The sequence below is a fragment of the Haemaphysalis longicornis genome, unplaced genomic scaffold (assembly GCF_048455015.1).
Source record: "Haemaphysalis longicornis isolate Haplotype H1 unplaced genomic scaffold, Haemaphysalis longicornis Haplotype H1 scaffold_2, whole genome shotgun sequence".
Classification (NCBI taxonomy): domain Eukaryota; kingdom Metazoa; phylum Arthropoda; class Arachnida; order Ixodida; family Ixodidae; genus Haemaphysalis; species Haemaphysalis longicornis.
The window spans coordinates 208,732,366-208,756,274 of NW_027526295.1; the positions used below are offsets into that span (position 1 = coordinate 208,732,366).

At 47.9% G+C, this 23,909-nt stretch overlaps 1 protein-coding gene across 11 annotated transcripts in view; it reads right to left on the reverse strand.

Moving 5' to 3' along the window:
- Positions 1–23,906, reverse strand: part of Crag (DENN domain-containing protein Crag) — an 80,148-nt gene extending 56,242 nt beyond the window's left edge. For 5 of the 11 annotated variants that reach the window (XM_077699207.1, XM_077699209.1, XM_077699206.1 and 2 more), the window contains exons 1-14: positions 23,716–23,873; positions 22,776–22,895; positions 18,932–19,347; positions 17,735–17,921; positions 16,726–16,782; positions 16,512–16,581; positions 15,668–15,837; positions 15,365–15,600; positions 14,286–14,352; positions 14,165–14,220; positions 11,002–11,146; positions 6,023–6,116; positions 5,416–5,497; positions 4,677–4,719 (exon numbers count right to left, since the gene is read on the reverse strand). In XM_077699207.1, coding sequence (XP_077555333.1) covers positions 4,677–4,719; positions 5,416–5,497; positions 6,023–6,116; positions 11,002–11,146; positions 14,165–14,220; positions 14,286–14,352; positions 15,365–15,600; positions 15,668–15,837; positions 16,512–16,581; positions 16,726–16,782; positions 17,735–17,921; positions 18,932–19,236 — 1,512 coding nt within the window. In that variant the 5' untranslated portion in view covers positions 19,237–19,347; positions 22,776–22,895; positions 23,716–23,873. Of the gene's footprint in view, positions 1–4,676; positions 4,720–5,415; positions 5,498–6,022; positions 6,117–11,001; positions 11,147–14,164; positions 14,221–14,285; positions 14,353–15,364; positions 15,601–15,667; positions 15,838–16,511; positions 16,582–16,725; positions 16,783–17,734; positions 17,922–18,931; positions 19,348–22,775; positions 22,896–23,370; positions 23,438–23,487; positions 23,513–23,715 lie in introns of those variants that run through there. The other 6 variants (XM_077699204.1, XM_077699199.1, XM_077699203.1 and 3 more) reach the window with 6 other exon arrangements.
- Between the last annotated feature and the right edge of the window lie 3 nt (positions 23,907–23,909).

A 23,909-nucleotide genomic window follows, 5' to 3' on the forward strand; every position in this document is an offset into this window, starting at 1 on the left:
TTTGAACGCACACCCGTAGAAACCTTCAAGCTCCCGCAGCCTTTCGACGTGAATCCGGCGCTACCGCAAGAACAACGGAACAAGTTATTGGCTTTGCTGCGTCGCTATAGCGAATGTTTTTCGTCGAGCGCAAAACTACGTCAGACCCCTCTAGCGAAGCACCGAATAATAACCGAAGATGGAGCCCGACCCACCCGACAGTCACCGTACCGCGTCTCTTCACACGAGCGGGAAGCCATCCGGACTCAGGTCGACGACATGCTCAGCGACGACATTATACAGCCCTCGAAAAGCCCCTGGGCTGCGCCCGTCGTACTCGTAAAGAAAAAAGACGGCACATTAAGGTTTTGTGTTGACTACCGGCGACTGAACAAAATCACGAAAAAGGACGTGTACCCCCTCCCCCGAATCGACGACGCCCTCGACCACCTCTGCCACGCGAAGTACTTCTCATCGATGGACCTGAAGACCGGCTACTGGCAAATTGAAGTGGACGAGAGAGACCGAGAGAAGACTGCATTTATAACCCCAGACGGCCTATACGAGTTCAAGGTGATGCCGTTTGGGCTGTGCACAGCACCAGCGACGTTTCAAAGAGTCATGGACACTGTGCTAGCTGGCCTTAAGTGGCACACCTGCCTCGTATACCTCGACGACGTAGTGGTATTCGCCCGGACTTTCGACGAACACCTTGCAAGATTGGAGTCTGTACTCGAGGCCATTCGTACGTCGGGGTTGACGCTGAAGCCTGAAAAGTGCCGTTTCGCATACGAGGAACTCAAGTTCTTGGGCCACGTCGTCAACGCCGCGGGAGTCCTACCTGACCCGGCAAAAACTTCAGCTATCGCGAACTTCCCTAGGCCGAAAGACAAGAAGGGCGTGCGAAGATTTCTCGGGCTGTGCGCATACTACCGGCGCTTCGTCGCAAACTTCGCACGCATTGCAGAGCCACTCACGCGCTTGACGAAAGACAGCACCCCTTTCAGCTGGGAAAACGACCAAGAAAAAGCATTCTCCGAGCTGCAAAAACGCCTGCAAAGCCCGCCCGTGCTCGCTCATTTCGACGAAAATGCCGAAACGGAAATGCACACGGACGCCAGTGATATAGGCTTGGGTGCCGTCCTTGTCCAAAAGCAAAGCGGCTGCGAAAGGGTAATCGCCTATGCCAGCCGTGGTCTGTCGAAGGAAGAGAAAAACTATTCTGCCTCTGAGAAAGAGTGCCTGGCTATTATATGGGCGATTTCAAAATTTCGCCCATACGTGTATGGAAGGCCATTCAAGGTTATAACAGACCACCATGCGCTGTGTTGGCTCGCCAATTTGAAGGACCCCTCTGGCCGTCTTGGGCGCTGGAGCTTGCGCCTGCAGGAGTTCGACGTTACAGTCGTTTACAAATCCGGCAGGAAACACTCCGACGCCGACTGCCTGTCCCGCGCCCCCGTCGACCCACCACCAGAAGACTCTGATGAAGACAGCGCGTTCTTCGGGATCGTGACGGAGAGCGACCTAGCCGCCCAGCAGCGTGCCGACCCCGACTTACGCGTCATAATCAAGTACCTCGAGGGATGCAACGTTGCCGTTCCTAGGACCTTCAAACGCAGCTTACCAGCATTCAGCCTGAGAAACTCCGTCCTCGTGAAGAAGAATTTCAGCCCCGGAACAAGAGCGAATTACCTTCTCGTCATCCCCGCGGACCTTCGTGACGAAATTTTGGAAGCGTGCCACGACGACCCGTCTTCCGGACATCTCGGCACAGCCCGCACTATTGGAAAAATCAAGGCGAGGTACTACTGGCCCGGCCTTACCTCTGACGTCACCCACTACGTCCGGAGCTGCCGTGACTGCCAGCGACGAAAAACACCGCCGACAAGACCCACCGGACTTCTGCAACCGATCGCCGTCCCATCGAGACCATTTCAACAGATTGGAATGGACCTTTTAGGCCCGTTCCCTACGTCACGATCACAGAACAAGTGGATTGTCGTAGCGACAGACTACATGACGCGCTACGCAGAGACCGCCGCTCTTCCGAGGGGGACTGCACAAGAAGTGGCAAAGTTCTTTATAAGCCAAGTTGTGCTGCGACATGGAGCCCCGGAAGTCCTAATCACCGACCGCGGAACGGCATTTACTGCGGAGCTGATGCAAGGAGTATTACGCTACAGCAACACGGATCACCGAAGAACGACGGCGTACCACCCCCAAACGAACGGACTGACAGAACGTCTGAACAAGACAATCGCAGATATGCTGTCAATGTACGTTGACGTTGAACATAAGACTTGGGACGAAGTGCTCCCGTATGTCACGTTTGCGTACAACACGGCTATCCAGGAGACGACGCAGCTGACGCCGTTCGAGCTTGTCTACGGTAGAAGGCCAACTACGATGCTCGACGCCATGCTTCCGCACGTAGAAGACGACGACCTCAACGCCGACGTCCACGGATATCTTCAACGTGCGGAGGAGGCCCGCCAGCTCGCTCGAGTTCGTATAACGGACCAGCAGCTGGTGGATGCGGGCCGCTACAACCTCCGACGCCGAGACGCCGAGTACCAACCAGGGGATCGTGTGTGGGTTTGGACTCCCATCCGACGACGCGGACTCAGTGAGAAGCTCCTGCGACGCTATTTCGGACCCTACCAGATTCTACGACGTGTTGGCCAACTTACCTACGAAGTGGTCCCTGATGGTGACTCCGGCACATCACGACGACGCAGGCGGCCTGAGTTCGTCCACGTGGTTCGCCTAAAACCTTTCTACGGACGATGATGAACTTTTATTTTCATTTTTTCGGACTGTCGCTTATGTTAGCATCGGGTCGATGCACTCTTAGAGGGGGGGTAATGCCGCGAACCATACATTGGGTTTGTTTATTTGTGTTTTGCTTTTACCGCCCGGCTGCGCCGGTCTTGTTATCTCTGCGCCAAGGGAAGCGCGTGTTCCATTCTTTCTTTCTGTGCCGCATGTGTTATCTGTTGTGATAGGGAGAGCATTCCGATCTTACGTGAACAGCCCAGAATAATCTTCTTGGATCTACTATGTTCTCGATGCGAATCGACGTTTCGAGAACCACGCGCGCCGAAAGATAAAAAGCCTGCAGTGCGGACGCCGGGGCATTCGATTCTGCGACGCTCGCTGACGCAAGTCACTTTGTTGACCGCTGCTTCGCCGCCTCTGTATTCTTTTGAGTTGTTAGGGGAGCACAAGTTCGCTCCAATAAACTTGTTTCTCCTGCAAGACAACTGCGTCGTCCTTGTCTTCGTGACAATACGATCCGCGGCCCCTCGCGTTCCCTATCCTCCATCCTCCATCTCCTTCCCGAGTCCCTCGAGTCAGGGAGACATCCAGAGAGCTCGCGAGAGAGCCGACCGAGCCCAGAGAGCAGAGAGAGAGACCTCCGGAACGGGCGCGTCCGGTTTTAAGGCGCTGAGGAGAGGAGGCAGGTTCCCGGGCGAGGAGGAGCGACAGCGGCGGCGGGACAGTCGGTGCCCGGCGGCGCGTCGGCCCGCGAGGTTGACGTCACGTGCGCGGGAAAGCGCGCTCGTTCGAACATCGCGCTCGCGGGAGGAGGAAAGGGGATCAAGCGGATCCCCACAGGCCATCTTCTGATCTAACTCCGAACAGCTTTACTTGTTCGAGCAACGCCTGGAACGCTATGAAAAGGCGCTCCCAAAGTATCGATCAAATTGATCGATTTTGAATAGGCGTGGTAGCGAAAGAGTTAAAATAACCCTTACGACAATTTTAACATAAACTTCACTTGCACAAACTATGGATAACAAGAAATAAAAACTGGGGGAGATAGAAAAGTGTAGCAGCCCACCAGCTCTTTCACCACAATCATCTGGTAATGTCGCAAGGTTAATTTGCACAACTGCTTGATGCCCACAAAAGCAAACTTAAAATAGTATTGTGGGCTTGTTGTCAGAATGCAATGGGGTCCCAATTCTAAATATTATTTTGTAGCTATAGCCACAGTAAAGAGAATAACCGAGAATCGCTACAATTCAGAGGAAACCATTTTGAGTGCCAAGGGCGCTGCGCCATTCAAAAATTTTAAAAAGTGATGATAAAATCGCTCATCGACTTTTTCAGGATGCAAGCTGAGAATTCAGGTGGCCTCAAGCCATCCAATTCTGACTGGTCTTATTGCCCAAAGCATCTACTATAAGCTGGTACCTCATGCAAGTAAGTCATGAGCCTTTGGTATGAGACATACTAATACAACAGCACAAGCGGGAAATTTGAAACCTGCTCACTTGAACACTAATTTTTCGGTGATAACAGCAACACTTCTGGCTAAACTGCAGTGAGGTGTGAGCTGACCAATCTTTAGGCTAAAAGCAATGTTTTATGCTGTCATCAAGGACTTTTTAATATGTGCGCACCAAATAACTAAAAAAAAGTGAACAAGCCACTCTTTCTGCCCACCTGTAGAACCCACATTATTAATCTGTAAAAAAAAAATGCTCTGAGTGAAATTTGTTTGCAACAATTCCTCCATTTTACCAGGCACAAACGAATATATCAATCTGTAACATTGTATTAGCTCTGGCTTTTGAAGTTTCCGAAGAACTGGTGAACCCTCTCAAAACAAAAATGAAATTTCAAACCATCAGAACCAATTTAATATCCCCGGTATGCATGATAAACAATAAGATGGTGCTATTTACCTTGGGAAGAAGCTTCAAGGTGAGAAAGCTTTTCTCCTCATTTCTACAAAAAAAAGAAGAGGACAGAACAAATGTCCGTTACGGCAAAAGTAAGAAAAAAACATGACAAGCACATATATAAGGAATGCAAGCAAGCTAACACTGTGCAACAACACCTATCATTCCTTGCTGTAAAAAAAATGTTAAGAAAGCATATGAATATAGCATAAAGTTTAATTCAATTTTTCATAGAATCGGTTTTTTGATGCATTGCTTAGAAATAATTTTACAGCACATTAAACTTTGGTGGCACCAACAGCAAGGAACCCTTTTGAATGCTTATTTCAATCACCAAAGTTCAATGAGCTGTAAAATTAGTTCCAAGCGATGCATCAAAAAACCAATTCACTTATTGCACTCCCCAGGGTTCGTAGTATAGAAAAATTTAACGATTACAGTTATATGGCTAACACTGTTTTGTCTATTGTTCCTCCAAAAATGACTAATTATCTCTAATCACCTTGGTAACTAATTGACTTATTCAAAAAATAATGCTACATTTTAAATCAGTGGGGAAAAAGGCAGCAAGACTGACAAGTTTCACACAGTTTACTTAAAAATTAAGACACTGTTTTAAGAGCCATGTCCCCCCTTAAATCAGTGAGTTGCAAGTAGGTGCAACTGAGACCATAGGACTGCAGCTTTCACCCTCTTATATAGGTGCACTTTATTTTTCAGAAAACAAGTCTTAAGCACTTACATAAATATAGTGTTTGTGTCCAGGTCAACGCATGCCACTTCTTGAGGAGGGTCATACATGTCAAAGTACCTCGAGTCCACACCTGCAACACAATATTCGTGCCATTGTAAAAGCAACAAATCGTAAAGAAAAATCCTCGAACCTACAGTTGACAATGATTCATGGAAAATAACTACCACCATGCAAGAAGGCACAAACGGCTCAGTGAAAAATATGGAAGGCTAGGTGAGCCTTTTCCGTGAGAAAGCTTTCCACTTGGGTGGGGGAGTGGTCCCATTATTCAACTGTTCAGGCGTGAATGTTCAAACCTCGATCAGACACCAAAGCCCGATTTGGCGACACTGGCTAAGCCTTGTGGGGCTGCCACAATTATCAAGAAATTAAACTAAGCTTATGGCGACGGCAGCAAGGGTAAAATTAGTGTCCGATGCCTGCTTAGCAGTAAGTTGACGCTATGACTAAGACCTCAAGAATACACATTGCTGACAAGTCGAGAATGTTGGGAGGCGGGGGTACAAAAAGCTGCCTGTTTGTGGCTTCAAAAGTCTTAGAGCAGGCAAACCAGTGCAACCGGACTGGTGCCCACTTTTGAGACGACAATACGCACCAACAATGAAGGGTAGCGGGGCACTGAGCACGTCCGAGAGGCCCAAAGGGCACAGAGGGATGTAAGGGCACTGCCAGTGGAACGGGAACATCAGCTGGAAAAAAAGGAAAAGAACACAAACTTGACTCTATCAAATAAACTCCTGGGAGATCAAGCTTCTTCACTAAAACTCAATGCCTCAGTTCATGCCCTTAGCATGTTCCGAATCGCAGAAAATAAGGAAAAGTGGTCTGCATAGAAGTCTACATTAAAGGAGCCACAAAGACAAAATACAAGTTGAGTTTATTAGAAAGACTGCTTAGTCCCGATAACAATGATACCAATATCATCACAATCTTCGACCAAATAACGGAGATATTAAAGAAAACGTGTTAAGCCGTGGCGACCCCCTAGCCAATTTCCCGCAACTTTTCTTTGACGTTACGGAACGTTTTTTGTGCGATTGGCGGTGCCTAACTGACCTGTCGCGACGACACATGACTGGATGTCTGTAATGGGGCCTCTAGTTCCATTTGACCGCATCACTTGAATGCTAACGTGCAGTTAATGCACTGAAAATTATGTTTTATTGTTGGCCCGTATGACGTCATTCTTGCTCATAACACATCACTGTGGTGCAAAATTTGAAAGTTTTTAAATACTTCTTGCTTTTTTTTTTTCCTTAAAAAAACATCTTTTGTGGCTGTAATGGAGTTGAGTGAGATACTGAATCCTAGTTCTTTCAAATTAAAACAAAGTTGTATTTTCTCCTCATGGCTCCTTTAAGTTAAGGGGGGACGCGGGTCTTGCAATGGTCAGAAATGGCCAAAAAGTCTATTTTGAGAAAATTGAATTTTTGGAATAATTGTACCTTCAAGCACCTGCCTTCGAAATATAAACGCTAAATTCCATCAGGAAATACTCTAAAATCATGTTTTTAAACGCCTCGGGGGCCACGAAATGCCCCGAATCGGGCAAAAGTTGTTTCAAATTCCCGCGCGCGCCGCGGGCAAAGCAGCCGTCCGATCGCCGCCGTCTTGGTCTCGTTTTAAAACTTGTTTCTTTGTGCGCATTTTGCGACATCTCAAAATGGCGTCGCTTGGATAGAACGACCGCCCTTGCCAGTTTTCCAAAGGCGCCTTCTGGGCCGCCGATTGGCTGGAGCGTGCGCGCGCGGTTTGAGTTCGTCATCTGACGCCTCCCATTGGTCGGTGCAACTGTTACATCAGTTTTTTTTTTTTTTTTTTTTGCCATCGTGGCGTCTGCTACGCGCGCCTGACAGAGTCAGCTCTTCTGGCGCAGCGCTCGCTTATAGTAGTTTTGCTGGACATTTTCGCGGTTTCTTCAGATTCTTTCATCGCACGCTTTCGTGACTGATGCCAGGAGACGTACGTTTGAAAAGGACGACCCGTCATGCGTACAGGAAGCGATAGCGTCGTCCGCCCGCGTAGTGCGACTTCGGGCCGCTTGACTCAGCCGGATGAACATTGTTCACCGCCTCGTATTGCTTCGCCTGTCCCATCGCCTGACCAACTACCTCGGGAGTCCAGACCTGGTCTAAGTACGGCTTGTCAACTTGACACAAGGTATTACACGGCGGAGGAGATCGCCGCGCGTATGGAACATGCAGACGAGATCAAGCGCGGCATGGAGACCAAACCACCAACGCAGCGGAAATTCGACCTCCTTGCATTGAGCACTCGGAGGTAGAATCCGGCACAGATTTTGTCTTAGTGGATGAGCCATGCTGCGCACTTTACTTCATTACCTTTTTTGCGCACGTCGAGAGCGGCAAGTGCGGGCTGGCGGCGCCGGATTCGAGACGGCTGACAGGCAGTACGGACTCGCCGTGAGGCTCAAGCTGACGTGCTCGGTTTACGAACATCGTGTGGAGCGTTTTTCGTCACCAAGGACCGAAGGATCTGGCAACAGCACTCCTTTCGAGGTGAACATAACGACTTTGAAAACTATACAAAGCATCGGAAAGGGGGTGTTTGCTTTGTCAAAGTTTTGTGCTGGGATGAACTTATCCCACAGAGGCCTACACCACAAGACGTTCCAAGCGCACTTGAAAAAAGTGGTCCAGGTTTGCGAGGACACTGCAACAGTCTCTGAAGCAGATAGTGTGTGTGTCGTCAAGCGCTTGTACAGGGACCTTGCTCAGCCGCCAGACAGCATTGATGTCATGTTTGATGGCAAGTGGATGACCAGGGGACGGTCATCACACATTGGAGTAGTACAGCAAGCCTTCTGCAACCAACTTGTGAAAGCCCCCCCTTCCCTCCCACTTAAAACTTCAATGTTGCAAAATCAGTGTTTTGTGACATTACTTCCCGAACGTTTCCTGCCATACTGCCATAGGCCAACAAAGCTTGCCTTTCGGCTACTTTTTTTCCCCCGAAAAGGCTCTTTTCTGGGCCAACGATGTGATGCATTTGCAGAGAACGCACTGAGCAGTGTCCCACCCGTGTATCCTCTCAAACTTCCTGCACAAAAACCATGACTAAAACAGCCTCACCAAAGAAAAAAGGGGGGCGTCAAGCAAGTTTCACCCCTCCCTCCTCCACCGTACCCAATATTCTGGGTACCAAAGTGCACTGTAATGAATGATGGCAGTTTACGAAGGACTGTTGCAGTTTTCACGACGCCAGTGAGACGACACCAGATTTCACAATGCCAGCAAGACACCAACCAATTTAAAGTCGATAAATTTTGTTGAATTCCTGATGATGTGCATTACTTGGCCTCTGGTAACTTGTAGTTGACATTTTTGGAATCCAAAGACAGTTTTCAAAATGGGAAGAACATGTCTTTGTTACAGAGAAATATTGCAGTTACAGTACTGACCGTTCATTTAATAACACAAGGCCAAACTTCAAATGCAGTTTTCCCAGTTTCATATTTTTGGTCGTTTACCTCAGCCTTACGCAGCTTTTTGGAAACTTCTTTTTGCTTCATAAGGTGAATCTTGGTACCGTTCTTTTCAGTACTACCTGAGGTACCCGATGACATTCTTACTTTTTCTATTTGGACCCCACAAAAATAATGACTTACAGTTATTTTGATGAGCCAAAATATCAAATACTGCCATCTTTGATACTTGACATATTTTTTTGGGATGCCATGACTTTAGAGAAAAACGAAGAATGTCATCGGATATGGGAACTCTCTGGCTATCAATTCATGTCATAAAAGGCTACAAAACGCAATGCAAAAGTTCATTAAAGCTGCGTAAGAAATTACCTAATTACGGTTTGGACTTTGCATGATAACTTTCAAACTAACAGTAGCAGCTCAAATATAATTGCATATTTTAAATCTACAAAAAAAAACAATACATTTGTGTGCAAACTTTCATAAGTTTCTACCCATAAATAAAAAAGTTAGTTTAAAGACCCTCGTCCCCCCTTAACTGGAAATGGGCGTGGGCAAAACGAAAACACCCAAGCACGCGACCTGACGATACAAGTTAGTACCAGCTTTGAAACTATCAACAAACCTTAATTAAATGTACAGTTATCTGAATTTAAATTTGAAAATACTCCAAGAACACATAGGCACTTGTGAGTAGCGAAAGCAAAAACTGGATGCCATTTAAAGGCCCGTTCCAACTGGCGATTCGCCTCGTCGCGCGACGTCGCAAAGCGATGAGCCAGCCGTCACTTTTCGCCGCTTTGCGACAGCGGAGCAGATCGCTCTCAGACCGAATTCCCTCGTCGCGCGACGGCCCCGCAAAACCGGATAGCCAATCATGGTCGCGGAGTAGGCTGACGTAGCCGGAAACGAAACGTTTGTTTACATCCGGCAACGCGAGCCGCCGCCACTGGGCTCGCTTGGCCCGCTATCGCTGGGCCTGTCGGGTCAGGCCGGCAAGCAATTTCCCGCGCGCTTCGGTTCTTTGGTCAGTGGCTTCAGCGTACGCGTGTACTAATCAACGAACAGCGTGGAACTCATCAGTGTGGAGGAATGTGTATGGATTGTAAAAGCAAGTAATCATCGTATACAGCTAGGTGGACAGCGAGACGGTAGGTTGACTTGCAGCCTCTTTGTACTTCTATCGGCGAGTGGTAAACACGCGTAGAGTTCGGAGGCGTCAGAACTTTGCGCCTGTGAAAAGAAGAGAAATTTGTGGGCTGTGATGCGAGCGTTGTGGCATGAAAGCAAGCGTGTGTGTTTCTTCGTGCAATAATATGTTGAAAAGAACCTTCTTGACTTTGTTATTTTCTGCTCCTCCTGCAACCCGCAATGCTTTCGGCATTGTTCCAGGTTAGTAGCATCTGTTTTAGTTTGATTTCTACCTGCTTTTGTCGCGCTCGTGTAACATAATTGTCTTTGACTGCAAATGATTGATGCACCAAGGAAGTCGTACAAGTCGGGTAGCAGCTGCGCTGAACGCAGTCGCATCATCGCTCATCGCAAGTGCGAACACCGCCTCATCGCACGACGTCACGCGATGAGGCAAATCGCCAGTGGGAATGAGCCTTTAGTCTCCAACTGAATGTCGTAGGACACTCTGCACAGTGCATGAGGGCCCTTGCTTGTCAGCACTGGATTAGAGGAAAAGAAGCGGCCAGAGTGCTGACGCTGCTGCTGCCATCGCTTCCCCCTCCACTTTCCACGTGGCTCAGTGCATGCCCAGGCTTTTGCCTGGCAGCTATATCTAAAGCATGTGGTGTGCTCCTTTCTTTGTGCATGCATTACGGAATTTGTCGCAAATTTTCCGGCACAGCAGTTTTTCCACTCAATGGGCCACTTGTGCTACCGCATAGAAATTAAAATGTGAATCAATTCAAAATGTGCCCCAGACAAAGATCTGCAGTGAGAACCACCAAACACTCACTAAAAACCGTTGACACGTAAATTAGTACAGCTTACTGCATCAGAATTAGTAAACCTCACGGCCCCAGAAAAATAATGTGAAATAAGAAAGAAATGTTCCCCGTTTTGCCCTTCGTAGTACCCCAGTGCAAACAGCATCCGTATAGTACTAATGTCCTCACCGCCACCAGGGCTTCGGCCACACTGGTAAGCACGTCGGGCCTCAGGGAGTGGAACAGCATCTTCTGCTCGGTCAGGGCCAGCAGCAGAACACAGAGGCAGTTGTCGGGGGCCAGCGTCTTCAGGAACTCCCTGAAGGAGGCTCCACTGCAAGCACACAGCAGCAGCAGCAGCAAAGCAACACTACACATCAAGCCATTACATATACAGTGTAGATCGCTTATAACGTATGTCGCGGGAGCCGCAAAAATCCGCACTATAAGCGGTACCGCACTATAACCAAAACACGCGCAAATTCAACCACATCGCCACCTATCTCTCAAGTCAACCTATATTTATCATCACTCAAATGCACAGCACTTAAAAACGAAGGCACGGTCTATATTTCGTATTATTTCCAACATCAGCCGCTGCTACAGGGCAAAAGCGCAGTCTCCCAACGGCGAGCGCGGCTTTAACTTCCGTTGTGTTTGTTTTGAAAGACCATGGCTGCGTTTTTAGCGTGTATGAACAGATGCCGCAAGACGTGATAAGAACGCCAGTGGGATTTTTTTTTTTTTTTACCCCACCTTGTGTTCACGATGCCGAAGGCGGCTGCTTATCAGCGCAACGTACTGGTGGTGGAAATCTCCGGCTTCGCGCGGCTCGAATGTTCGGAAAGGGAAAGAGCGGTGGCTTATCTGCAACAACGTTCTAAAGCGTGAACCGCATGGTAGATTTGGTATCGCGAAAACGTGCAGTGCACGCCAGCGCGGATACAACTGGCGTGGTGTGGGCGGCGCGGTAAGAGGCGGCAACATGGCGTCGGCACTGGCCGTGAAGCGGTGCAGGCAGTTCCAGTAAGTTCCAGCGACCGCTTCTAACCGCTCGCTGAAATGCCGCACGGGGCGCAAGCGAAGGTGCTCATGCAAGAAAATAGCTAATAATGTGGGCGAAAAGTGGAATATAAACTGCCATCCACGCTGCTTGTGAAAGCGCCCATCAAAAAATACCGCGTTGGTAAGCCTAAACATCTCTGGCGCGGCTAGCCGGCTCGGAGCGAGCGCTTCGAATCTCCCGCCATTAGGTACGCGTCTCCCCATTGGTGCAAGTCGTCAGTCTCCTCCCACTGCCACGCGAAGAAGCCACCGCGAGCGCGGAATCGTCGATACGAGCACGAAAAAAAAAAAAAAAAAAACTCACACACAACGCCGATGTGCACGATTCGTACGCGAAAACGGGCCATGCGGTTCACGATTAATAAAATCAACTTGCCGCGCGCGGATGGGGAGTCTGTCGCTATCTTCCGAGGTGCATCAAGGTACGCACGAACTAAAGGGTGCCTATCTTTTTTTCTTTGGGTGTCTACGTTAGAGGAGGGCAAGGGGTGCACGCTGCGTCAGATGGCCGATTTCATCCTTTCTTTTTTCTTTTGCTACCCTAAAACAATGCCTCAGCTGCGCCGGTCAATCAGCAGACCCGCCGAAAAACCGCACTATAAACGGTATCGTGCTTCGGCCAACCGCATCTTAAGCGGTATGCTTATGCATTGAGTTCTATGGGAGGCAAACCGGTGGTCGCAAAAACCCGCGTTATATCCGGTTCCGCACTATAAGCGGTTACGTTATAAATGGTCTACACTGTACTGCATGCCCCAGTCAACATGCACCGAGAATTGAAACACCTCTTACACATGGCACTAAGTGAATTCGGCTGGTCATTAAGTAGGGACCAGTAATTTTTCACTACGCTGATAGGTTAGGTCTAACTGACTTTACATTTATTTGCTGAAGCATTGAGGCATCAACCACATAAATGCAAACCGCATCAAATATGGTCGTCTGCAAGACGGTGCCTTTCACGCAGCTCCTTTACAGGGATGAAAAGATAGCCGCAGAGTTGAAACACATATCCACAGCAGCATGCAGACACATCCCGAAAGGGAAAAAAAATTATTTGTTTTAGATACCTGCACTAGGATGCGAGTAACAGAAGTTTAAAGAAGTACTCCTCCCAACATCAACATAGCATCGCTATCTTGGTTACGGTCATACCTCAAGCAAGAGGGAGCATTTAAAATCACCACAAACTCTGCGAAGCATCTCTCACACCATTCTTGCTGCAAAAGCTGACTGTAAATGCGCCAATCAATAGCTTTGCTCTCGTACAATACACCACGCTTGATAACAAAGCCACTGAGCATTACTTTTTTTTACAAATAAGCAAGAGCCCTGGCATGTGGTTTGATTGCTAGCACCTTAATTAAATAAGACTTGGTTGCTGGCTAGTTGGTTAGATACCGTATTTACCCGATTCTAACGCGCCCCCGATTCTAACGCGCACCCGATTTTCCTGGCAAAAAAAAACCGAAAAAACTTGCACCTCCGATTGTAACGCGCACGGGACTTGGTGATCCAAACAAACGAATTCAAGAGAAACGTGCGATTTATTTCCCGAAGAAATATCTCTCTCACTCCTCGTCGCTCTCCGTTGACCACAACATCTCGGCCTCGGTGCCTTCAAGCGCGTTCGCGATGCCACACTTGTGAACGAACGTTCAACCATGGTCGATGGCATCGTGCCCACGCCTCGCACGCCCATACCGATAGCTTCTACAGAGATGCACGCTTCACCCGGCCGCTCGTTTTGAACGCGTGGGAGCTGCTGCTGCCATTGCTGTTATCAAGTGCGCAAGTGAAACGATTTGACGATTTGTGTGAACGCCGATGCAAAAGCCTAGGCGCCTAAGCTTGCTGCGTCCGAAAAATCGTTGCTAAAAGCTTTGGCGCCATCTTGAGATGGCGATGGCGATGGGTGGGAAGAAATTTCCGCTGTTTCGGCAGTTTCGGATTTGTATCCGATTCTAACGCGCATGCGATTCTTCGGCCTATTTTTTTGGAAAAAAAGTGCGCGTTAGAATCGGGTAAATACGGTAAGTTGAGTTATAACACACAGTCATTAATTGAATTCTACTGAACTTTTTTCACTACCTTCACAAATGAGCAATCATCCTACACCCATACAAATGTGAATGCAGACATGCACACACTACACGTTTACCTATAACAAAGTGACCCTTAGTAATAACAGAACGTACGCCTACTTTCTTCAAGCTAGCCCATTTCACTGGACTAAGAACCACCCATAATGGTTCTGGGCCAGAAACCAATAAACACTGCGACTCACCTGAGTGGAAGCGGAGTGTCTTCCAGTTGAGAGAGCGACACATGTTCATCTTCCAGCTACAGGCAAGACAAGAACCGCAGATTACCAAGTGACCTCAAGTTGTGCTCAACAAGCGCATTACCTGGATCCATATCCTCGGTCTCTGTACAGAAGGAAATGGGATGTCCAGCATGAAGTGGGAGATGTACCTGTTGCGGAGGAATACAAACCGAATGAGCATCGATAACTCGCAGCCCTGAAAAATTGCTAGATGTCTCGCTTAGACTTACGCCAGCTATACCTTGTCCATCGTACATAACCCTAATAGCGTGTGCAGATCGAATCTTATTGCTGCTTACCTGTGCCAGCAGTGAAATCTCAATTATGCATCCATCGTTTAAATGTCTTACATTCCGCAACGAATTGCCTCAGGCTGGGAAAATCTTCGCGCAAGCATTGCAGCAGTAATATGAAATACACTAAACACATCTATTTTAAACATTTTAAACAATGGCCACATGGGTGATGCAACAAGTTAATCACTAAACAACATCAAGCAGCCACCAGTGAAAAACGGGCGGGTGAGCCAAGTGAAATGTGGTACCTTCATCTGAATTTTACTTTCACTCCCCCCCCCCCCTATTATTCCTTATCCGCCTATTAGAGTGCTAGATGGTAAAGGCTCTTTGTAAGGTGACAAGTTGTTTCTAATTGTATTTACACTAAGAGGTTTTGTCTCTTTCTGAACAAAAGAAAGCCCAGTGCCATTCATTTAATGTTTTGTGCATTCTCTCCACACAAGGTTGCGGCCAGGTGCCACAGCTGCAATTATCAACTCGCAAACTACACAACCTCTACACACTCTCATGACAGTTGTATCATCAGCGTTATAGTGCAGTTCCACTTTTGACCCACGTTTCTCTGTTCTTCCAAGCTTTCTCAGACAGCCGAGCACAACGAAGAGTACAAAGCACCGCTTGTTCTTCTAAAGGCGTGATGGTGACTTTGGCACAAGTTCTGCATATGCCGCGTGCTGCTTCAGTGGGACAACAGAGGTGCCAAGGCACTGCTGACATCTGGCTCAAAACAGGGCATCCTATCCACTTGTTTATTTTCCTCTTATCCCAGCCACATGCGTGCTCGCTTACAGTGCAGATGCGGCATGATAGTGCCCTCGCCGTGACACAATTTACCCTCGATCTTGCTCCAGTTTTCCCTCACCTCTCGACGGAGACGCGTGGGTTCTTGACGAAGGAGAGGCGGTAGAGGAAGCGCAGGAACTTCTCGAAGGTGCGGAAGAAGGGCCAGTGGGAGAGCAGGCAGATGGACTTGTTGGCCGAGAACACGCCCTCCTCCTCCTCCGGCTGGCCGCCCGCACCACACAGCTGGCTGCGCTGGGCCTCGGTCAGCCGCTCCTCGGGGAACCGCTCGTAGAAGGTGATGGACGCCCCGTACACCTGCACGCACGCCCCGTCAGGCACGGCCGGTGCAGTCCCGCTGCGAGAGAGGGAGAGAGGGGACTACCTTGTCAGCCGAGCCCAGGGTGAGCACGAAGGTGGAGAAGGTGGGCCGGGGCTGGCTGGCCTTCTTGGGCCAGGCCTCCACGGTGGCCCCCATGGGCAGGCAGAACAGGGCCACCTGCTCGGGCAGGGGGAAGCTCGCATAGTCCTCCCGGGGAAACCGCTCCAGAACCGCTGCGCAAAGGGGGCACGCCGTCAGAGAGGGCACGGCCACAGGGGAGGAGGTCCGAGCCTATCTTATTAGGCTGGGACACACACAAGGGTGTGACGGGACAATTTTATGCCCAACGTTAAGTTAACGCACATACAAACATACACAGTCAAATATTGTCAACTCAAACTCACGGGGGGATTGAATATTTGTTCCAATTAAATTAAATAGAGCTTGAATTAAAGGGAGCTCATTTTAAGTAGAGTACTTACATGCATCGCCATGTTCAGTAGCCCACGCGAACTTATCTAACACACGATGAGTTCGAGAACATTTATTTACACCAAGGTTGTATCCAACGCTGACACTTGAGTTGGCGCTTGAATTACTGGCCGTTTTCTCACATTAAAATGGCTATTTTCGCAAACTAAAATACACACTGAGGACCTTAGCATGAGCTCAAATACAGCGAAAGTTCACATGAATGAAATCCTTCTCTCCTTAAAAGCATGTGTGCATATGTGTGCATGTGTATATGGGGAGAGAGTGAGACAAACTGAGCTGGCACTGCCAGCTTTTTCTCTTTCTAGAACATTAACACCAGTCATATCACGCAAGGCAATATTAACCCTGCAAGCTGCTTTTCCACCACACTTACAGCACAAGCGCTAACCCCCCTGGGGTCTCCAAGGCTCACCTGGTTCGTAGCAAATGAGACTAGGCCTGTTCATGGACTTTTTGTAGCAGAGAAAGACATCCGAGCCAACCTGCACAGGCCCACAGATACGGATCAGTGAGACGCTCAGTCAAGGACAACACAAGAACAGTTCAACCACCAGTGCCACCTGTTTGGCCTCGAATAAGCATGCACCGACATGAAGAGAGGAAAGACAAAGAACTGAAGCACTCACCATGCCTTTGTTGAGATTTCGGTCAATCTTGCAGTATGCATGGGGAGGAGTCTCACCCTGAAATAACCAAGCGAAAATTGCAGCCACTTATAGGCATACAATGCCCGTAAGCGACCTTCCTGTGTAAACATTCCTAGCAGCGGCCGATGCGCATGAGATCATTTAGCAATCGCAGAGAGAAGTTCAGCATGCTCACCACATTGCAACAATAAAATAGCAAAGACTGTTAAGCTTTACTGCGATACAAAATAATTTTGGCCATTTAGCAATGCACATATTTTACGTGTGTTAAAATATTCATATCAGTGCTACACGTCCAAGATAAAACCTAACACAAAAGCTTCTTGTCTACGCATTACATTTTTTTCAGCAGTGCCTCCCACCGTGGCGGTCACATTTTAATGTCCTCAGTAACTCTTAACTGGTTACACTCAGTTAATTGTATTATTTATTTAAAGGGCAGACAACCGATTTTTGTCGACTAAACTTTCTTTATCCCAAATGAAAGGGCATCACTTAGAACACCTTAACCCGAAACGGTTTTGCTGATAGTGCCCTAGAACTACGGAAATGGGAACTTTTACATCTACCAGCCACACAGGTCGCGCCAAAGAAATGCTGGTAACCATGGCAGTGAGCTGTGTAGCAACACACTTTTAACTGCTTGTGAGAATAAGTGGTATCTAAAGACTTGTCCCCGGGTAAAAGAACAACATGTGCAACCTTTTTTATTCCTTCTAGCGGGTTTTGAATCGCGCATTGAAATCGACGAAATTGTTTGGGCACGTAACGTAGTGTCATGTTTAGACACTACATGGCGCCAGCTTTCAGACTTCAGAAATTTTAGTGCAAAATTAAAATTATTTCGCCCATTTACTAAGAAATTTATAAAATGCTGGCTTTCATATGAGCTAGACGACATGCACTCTACGAAAATTGGTTGCCTGTCCCTTTAGTGCTGCACGCCTATAACAACAGGAACGTGGTGCTGCATGCAGAGGGAACTTGCCTTGTTGGCAAGGATGACGCAAAGGTCGGTGACCACCAACTGGTTGCAGGGTGCGTTCTCAGACGCTCTCCGAAATGTGAGGAATGTTCGTGAGCCACTGTTGTTGACGTTGGCCGGACGCCCGTAGGGCGTCTTCTTGAGGATCTCGCTGTCCGCCATGACCCGCTGCTTGTTTTCATACAGCACCCTGTTCCACCAAACAGGAAAACCACCAGTGGGAGCCTCTGTTAAATCTCAGGTGGGCACCTCATCACGCGGCCCCTCCACAATCATTCTTTCGGCTTTTAAGCGACAAGTGTTATCCATGTGACACATGCAGCTTGCAAAGACGACGAAAAAGAAATCCATGAAAAAAATTTGAGCAGCCAAGCAATGAGATCACCGTGCTCATCACCACGAACTGAACCCAAAAAAATGCGTACGACTGAAGAAGATACGTCTGACAGCAACGGCAGCAATCAACCAGCTCAACTAACACTGGGCAACAGATAACGTGCTCAACTAACACTGCGCACGTTACCTGCTGCCCAGTAATGTTGCGTAGTTGAAGATGCAACCACAAAAATGACGCCAAATGAAGCAGTCTACCAAGAGGAACACAATGTCCCGTCCCAAGGTTTGCAAGCGAGAGGTCGACACACCTGTTGCTTGCTTTTCTATGCACGGTATTATGATGGCAGCTCTCCACACACCATGGAAGCCAACAGAAGAAGGTGGCAATAATATTGCCCATCCAAACACTCGGGGCTTCGGAAGTGCAATAAGGGTGCAAGCTTAACACTTAGAGCCCGAGTAGCTAATATTTAAAGCCCGAGACAGCACTAACGCTTGTGTAGTTTTTGTAACTTCGCTCCACAGAGAGGAAGAAATTTTGTGAACACGTCTTGATTAGCACGACTTATTTTATATATTTTGATTAGTTTTTTCTTTAAAAATGTTACATTTTGTTCAAGCAGGTAGAAGGAAGGATTTACATATTTTACAGATCTTCCACAACTCCTTCGTAAAACATGAACCCCACCGGAAATGTCAGCCTGCCACACCAGTTCCCCAAGATGAAACAAACTTACTACAAACCACATTAAATTTCCGCAACAGGCAAGCTAACGAACCCAGCCCTCTAAAAAATGCATGCAACCACCAGGAAGCAGAAACCACAGGCGCCAAGATGGGGAAGAGGAGGAGGAGGCCACTCGCCCAATGTCCACCAGTGGCGGCTTGTCCTTGCCCCGGCGGTAGCAGAGGTAGATGCTGGGGCTGCGCAGGCTGCCGTGGTTGAGGTCGGCTGGCAGGCCCGTGGGTGTGTGCTCGATGCACTCGAAGCCTGGCGGCGGCACCTCCCCTTCGCTGCGCACAATCACTGCAATGTCCGTCACGGGCAGGGGCCCAAAGTTGGCCCACGGGGAGCTCTGCACCGCCGTGAAGTCCTCTTCCAGGGGCCGCGGGTTGGCCGGCAAGCCTGCTACCACAAAGTAGTCGGCCACACGCTTCTCCTCCGCCATGGCTGGGCCGGTGGGGGTGGGGAGGAAAGGGTGAGGAGGCTCCCGACTCCCTCAGGTGAGAGGCAGCGAGCTGAAGGAGTTTCTGTTCCCCGGATGATGCGAAGACATCTTCTGAAAACGGTACATGACTGCGGTAAGGAAATGAGGTGTGCGACAGCCTCTATGTTGAGCACGGTCACGAAGACATCAAAAAGAAAATGCGGCAGCAGCCTCGCAATCAACTCAGGAGAGAGATAAGGCTGAGGGTGATGAAAGACATCCCTCGTCTCCTTCCCTTTGCCCTTCCCCTCCACACCTGTCGAAACTTAGTAGCAAACCGCTGTGAAGGTGAAGTGTTGGTGTTACGGGAATACGAACAAAGGGCCCCACAAGGATGATTGGCTGTCCACGCAAGTGCATTGCAGTCAATATTTTGGCACAATCTCTTTATCATTGTAGCTACAGATACACTTGCAAGCAGTAATAGCAACAGACCCAACCAATTAATGGCACAATAAAAAGCAAATTCCCCTAAAAACCGAGTCCTGCAGTTCTGGTAAAGCCTAAATGAGTGCATTTTTTTGTGTTTTATGCACAATGGGTTGTAATACATGACATGCAAGGCACTGTGTTTGATAAGGCATCAGGCCACCAGGTTGTCCCTGCTTGCAGAGAAAGCAAGTGATTCAGCAGATGTTATGTGCAAACAAGAACTACGTCCCTGAAAGTTATATCTTCTGTGCATCATAGGACAGCTCAAAACTTTATACTGCCAAACCTGTTTGTGCCTCAGTCTCACATAAATTCCGTTTTCATTCACCCCAGGGGACGTAACTTGCGAGTGCAACCCATCCAATCCAAGAATGACGGAATTTGGGTTTGTTCTCTCATGGAGCTCTACCTTCTAATCCCCTACACCCCTGGCGGATCTTTTTAGGAGTAAGGAGATGTGAAAGCACAGCACCCCCCCAATGGCACTTTCAAACTAGTACTACAAAGCATAGAGCGCATGCCAACTCCCTGTCACTGCACATCCCCCCCCCCCCCCCCCTCCCCTTCGAAAGTTTTAGAGATTAGTCTGTGTTTGCCTCCGCTTTTCTTGATAAGAAGCAGCTCACAAGTGATGCTACTAACAAATTTATTCTCAGCACTAAACCACGTGTCACATGGTTACTCCTCATAATCAGTGCGATCATAAATAAGACCACACACAGACTGCACGCGTAACGCGGAACTGGAAGCTAACAAGACAAACGATCAACACAGACATGAACAAAAAAAGAAGGAAAGAAAAACATTGCTCAGACGTCAAAAAGCAAAGTAATCAAAAAATGAAAGCCTCTGTAAGCAAAATAATCAAAAAATGAAAACGACAAAAAATAAGTAAAAATGTACAGAACAAAATGAAAAGACAAAAGGTTAATGCTATTGAGGTTCCGACAGCCCTGACTGTTTCACAAGTCATGCTTTTACGCGGCGTGGAATAATAAAGCTGGCACATAATATATGGCATTACATGCACCATAAACGCTACACCGAACAGCCAACCCGTGACTGTGTGCAACAGGCTGCCACAAGGCTTCCCACATTGGCTGAGACAGCTGGCAGTGCTGAGTCCTCCAGCTTTTTGTCACAGGCCGGAACATGTGCAAGCAAAAAAAAAAAAAAAAAAAAAAACTCGCAGCTTGGCACTTCTACACAAGCTTGTTTTGTTTGACAGCCATTTGTGTCCATGAAACTGGGCTGCCCTGGCCAAACATTTCAGTGCACACTCGATAGCTCTATGAAAAAGTTTTAAAATGCTGCCATTTCATGCGGAATCACGAGATATTTTATTGTTCGACATGACAACCTTTAAGCCTTCACGCAGTAGGCGATCATGCAGGCATAAAAACAAGGCCAGCGGACAGCCTCATATAGAAGGTGGACAGCCTTGTATCTAGTTTCCCGTTCATGAAACACCTGAACAGGCAACTAGACAGCAATCAAGTTCTAGAAAGCAAACAAGGTCGCATGCCATTTTCGTAACTAAGTAATTTCTAAATGTCAGCACACAATTTTCTCTCATCTGTCAAGTCCCCAACTTTACCAGATTTGCAAAATTAGCTCAGCAAGTGGCTCCAGCGGTGCTAAATGCAATGAAATGATGTCATGTCATCAAAACTGGCAGTGACCTGGCAACCATGAGGTGATTGAACTATAACCATGTGTAAGTGCTTTGCTTAGTAAACTGCTGGCTTGCACGCGAACATTTTGTGATGGCTAACAGTTATCTACCACTTAAAAAAGAAGACACCTGCAACAAAAGTTTTTGCATAACGGCTTTTTTTGGAGCCTAGCAATGCACTTTACACAGTTTATTCCACCGAACAAAATATCTAGCATTCTGGAGGTCAATGCATTATAGTGAAATTCCACTTTTCGTGCAACATGAAATCAGTAAAAAAAGGAAGGATTCACATGAACTGAACATGAGCTGAAGAAGTACGACGATGACACACAGTCGTTCCTTCAGTCCCTGTCAAATTTGTGCAGTTTCTTTTCTATCATGAACGAGCAGTCCACTAGAACGTTGCACGAAATTATCACTAGCCTCTCTCCACAAATTTGAGCAAATTGACACTACTGAGCAGGTGCAACATATAAGAGAAAAGGCATCAAAGCATAAAAAAGCAGAAACATGTTGCCACCAAACCCTTTTGGTAGAGAACTGTGCAAGCAAAAGCATGCTAAAGATTGTTTAGCAAAAACCACTGCTTGAACTGAAAGATTCTACCAGGAATGGAAACAAATTCTGAACAAAGCAATTGTACTTCAAAGTAGGCTTTTGTCCTCCGTGAGAATGGACGACCACTCGAGAAGACAGTAGACAAGGCCAGCACATGCATTACTTTTCCCTTTTTTGTGGGTGTGTGACTGAACAATGCACTCCAAACTTTCGCGCCTTGTTAAGAATGTCAGACATAACAGATTTTTACCGCATGACAGCAAGCTTAAATAGCTACGTATGAGCGATAACGACAGGTACTATACACACTACTCAAATGTTGCTACTATATTTTTCACGATCTTAAGGCTGTCTCTCAGCCCTGCTTTATTCAAACGTAGCACTCACAGGCAACTTATTCGCAGGTTATTCTCAAATGGCCTCACCAGCACTTGGGGTCAAAGTTTCATGACATATATTGGCCCACTGCAAATTGCCTTACTGCTCAGGCATTATGAATGGTAGAGGTTAAACGTGCGAGATAATATGAAACTGGTTTAGGTTCTGCTGTATGTCCCTACACAATACAATGCGGTGCTCAAAAGCTGCAAAAGCTTTAGGCACATCTGGTTTGACACAAACCGCTGGACTCGAGACAACTGTGACACCGCCTGTAAAAAACAACTTATAGATAAGGAAAGATTGTACTTCTATTTACTGTTTACCTCCTATACAAGAGTATTTGTAACCCTTTATTTTGCGCCACGACTTCAACATTGCTAACTGCATGATTGTGAATCTTACAAAGTGCATATATCCTTTACTAAGATTCAGGACAGTATTAAGTACTCACATAAGAGGTGTGTTGATGCATGCTTCTCCTATACGTCGCCAAGAATCAGGTTCCTTTTTCGGTGGTGCATCTTCCCGCTTTTCTCAGGGAGTCTTCATGCTTATCCGCAGCCGGCAACCGCTGCAGGGGTACGGAACGGAGGTTTCATGCGGTAAACTGTGCGCACATCTGTTCGAGGCAACCCCTAAACGCTATCGGCAAGGCTGCAGCTCGTTCAAAACACGATCAATACTGGGCGTTATCTCTAAAGAACAACCTCAATATCTGCGCGCGGCGGCGGCGGCGGCGGCAACACGAGGACTCCTCTAACGTCATGCACGTCAGTGTCGGAAAGGCTAGAGTTCCACCAGCACCACGCCTCGCTGTACGATAACTCGTCGCCACAACGCGCGTTCCGAAATACGCAATACACGCTCCGCTCGACAACGCCCTTTATGCATGCGACGAAGCGGGACTAGGCAGCTAAAAACTAGAGGCTAAAGCAGACGTGCTTCGTTTCGAACTTTAGTTTAGCTGTCCCGCCCGTAAGCGACGTTCAGACGCGCGTCCGTGTTGCATTTGCACAAGAAAACGAGCGCTGAGATCGTCCATTTACCATCCCTTTCGTAGAAGACCTTTGAGCGGTAGACGACAGCTTTTCGGCCGCACAGCACGACACTCGCCGCACCTTGTATGCCATCGCTGTTGACAAATATCGCGGCCGAGCACTGACCCTTTGAATTGCGACGCAGTCTACGCGTATTTGTAGGCACCGGAACGAGCTTGCAGCGAAATGTGGGATTTATAAGCGAAGATGGCGCAACAAATGTGGCATTTTGCGTTCCGACAAATGCCGAAAATAAGCCTCGTACTTCTCGCTTAGTTGTGTTTGCGTGTTTGTCCGCGTCTCGAGGGCATGACGCACGGATCACTTCTAGAAGGCCAAAAAAAGAGGTTGCACCTCGTAAGGTCACTGAAGACAACCTAGCGGACTATACGCGGTGCTTTCGCGGCGACTTTTTTTTATAAGAACACAATCACACGAGCAACACCGCACAGGGTATGAGTCATTCAAAAATCACCTTGCGCACACATGCCTGCCATGTTTGTTGCGTTCCGCTGGGCCACTGGCTGGGCTTCAAAGGTTTCCGGTTT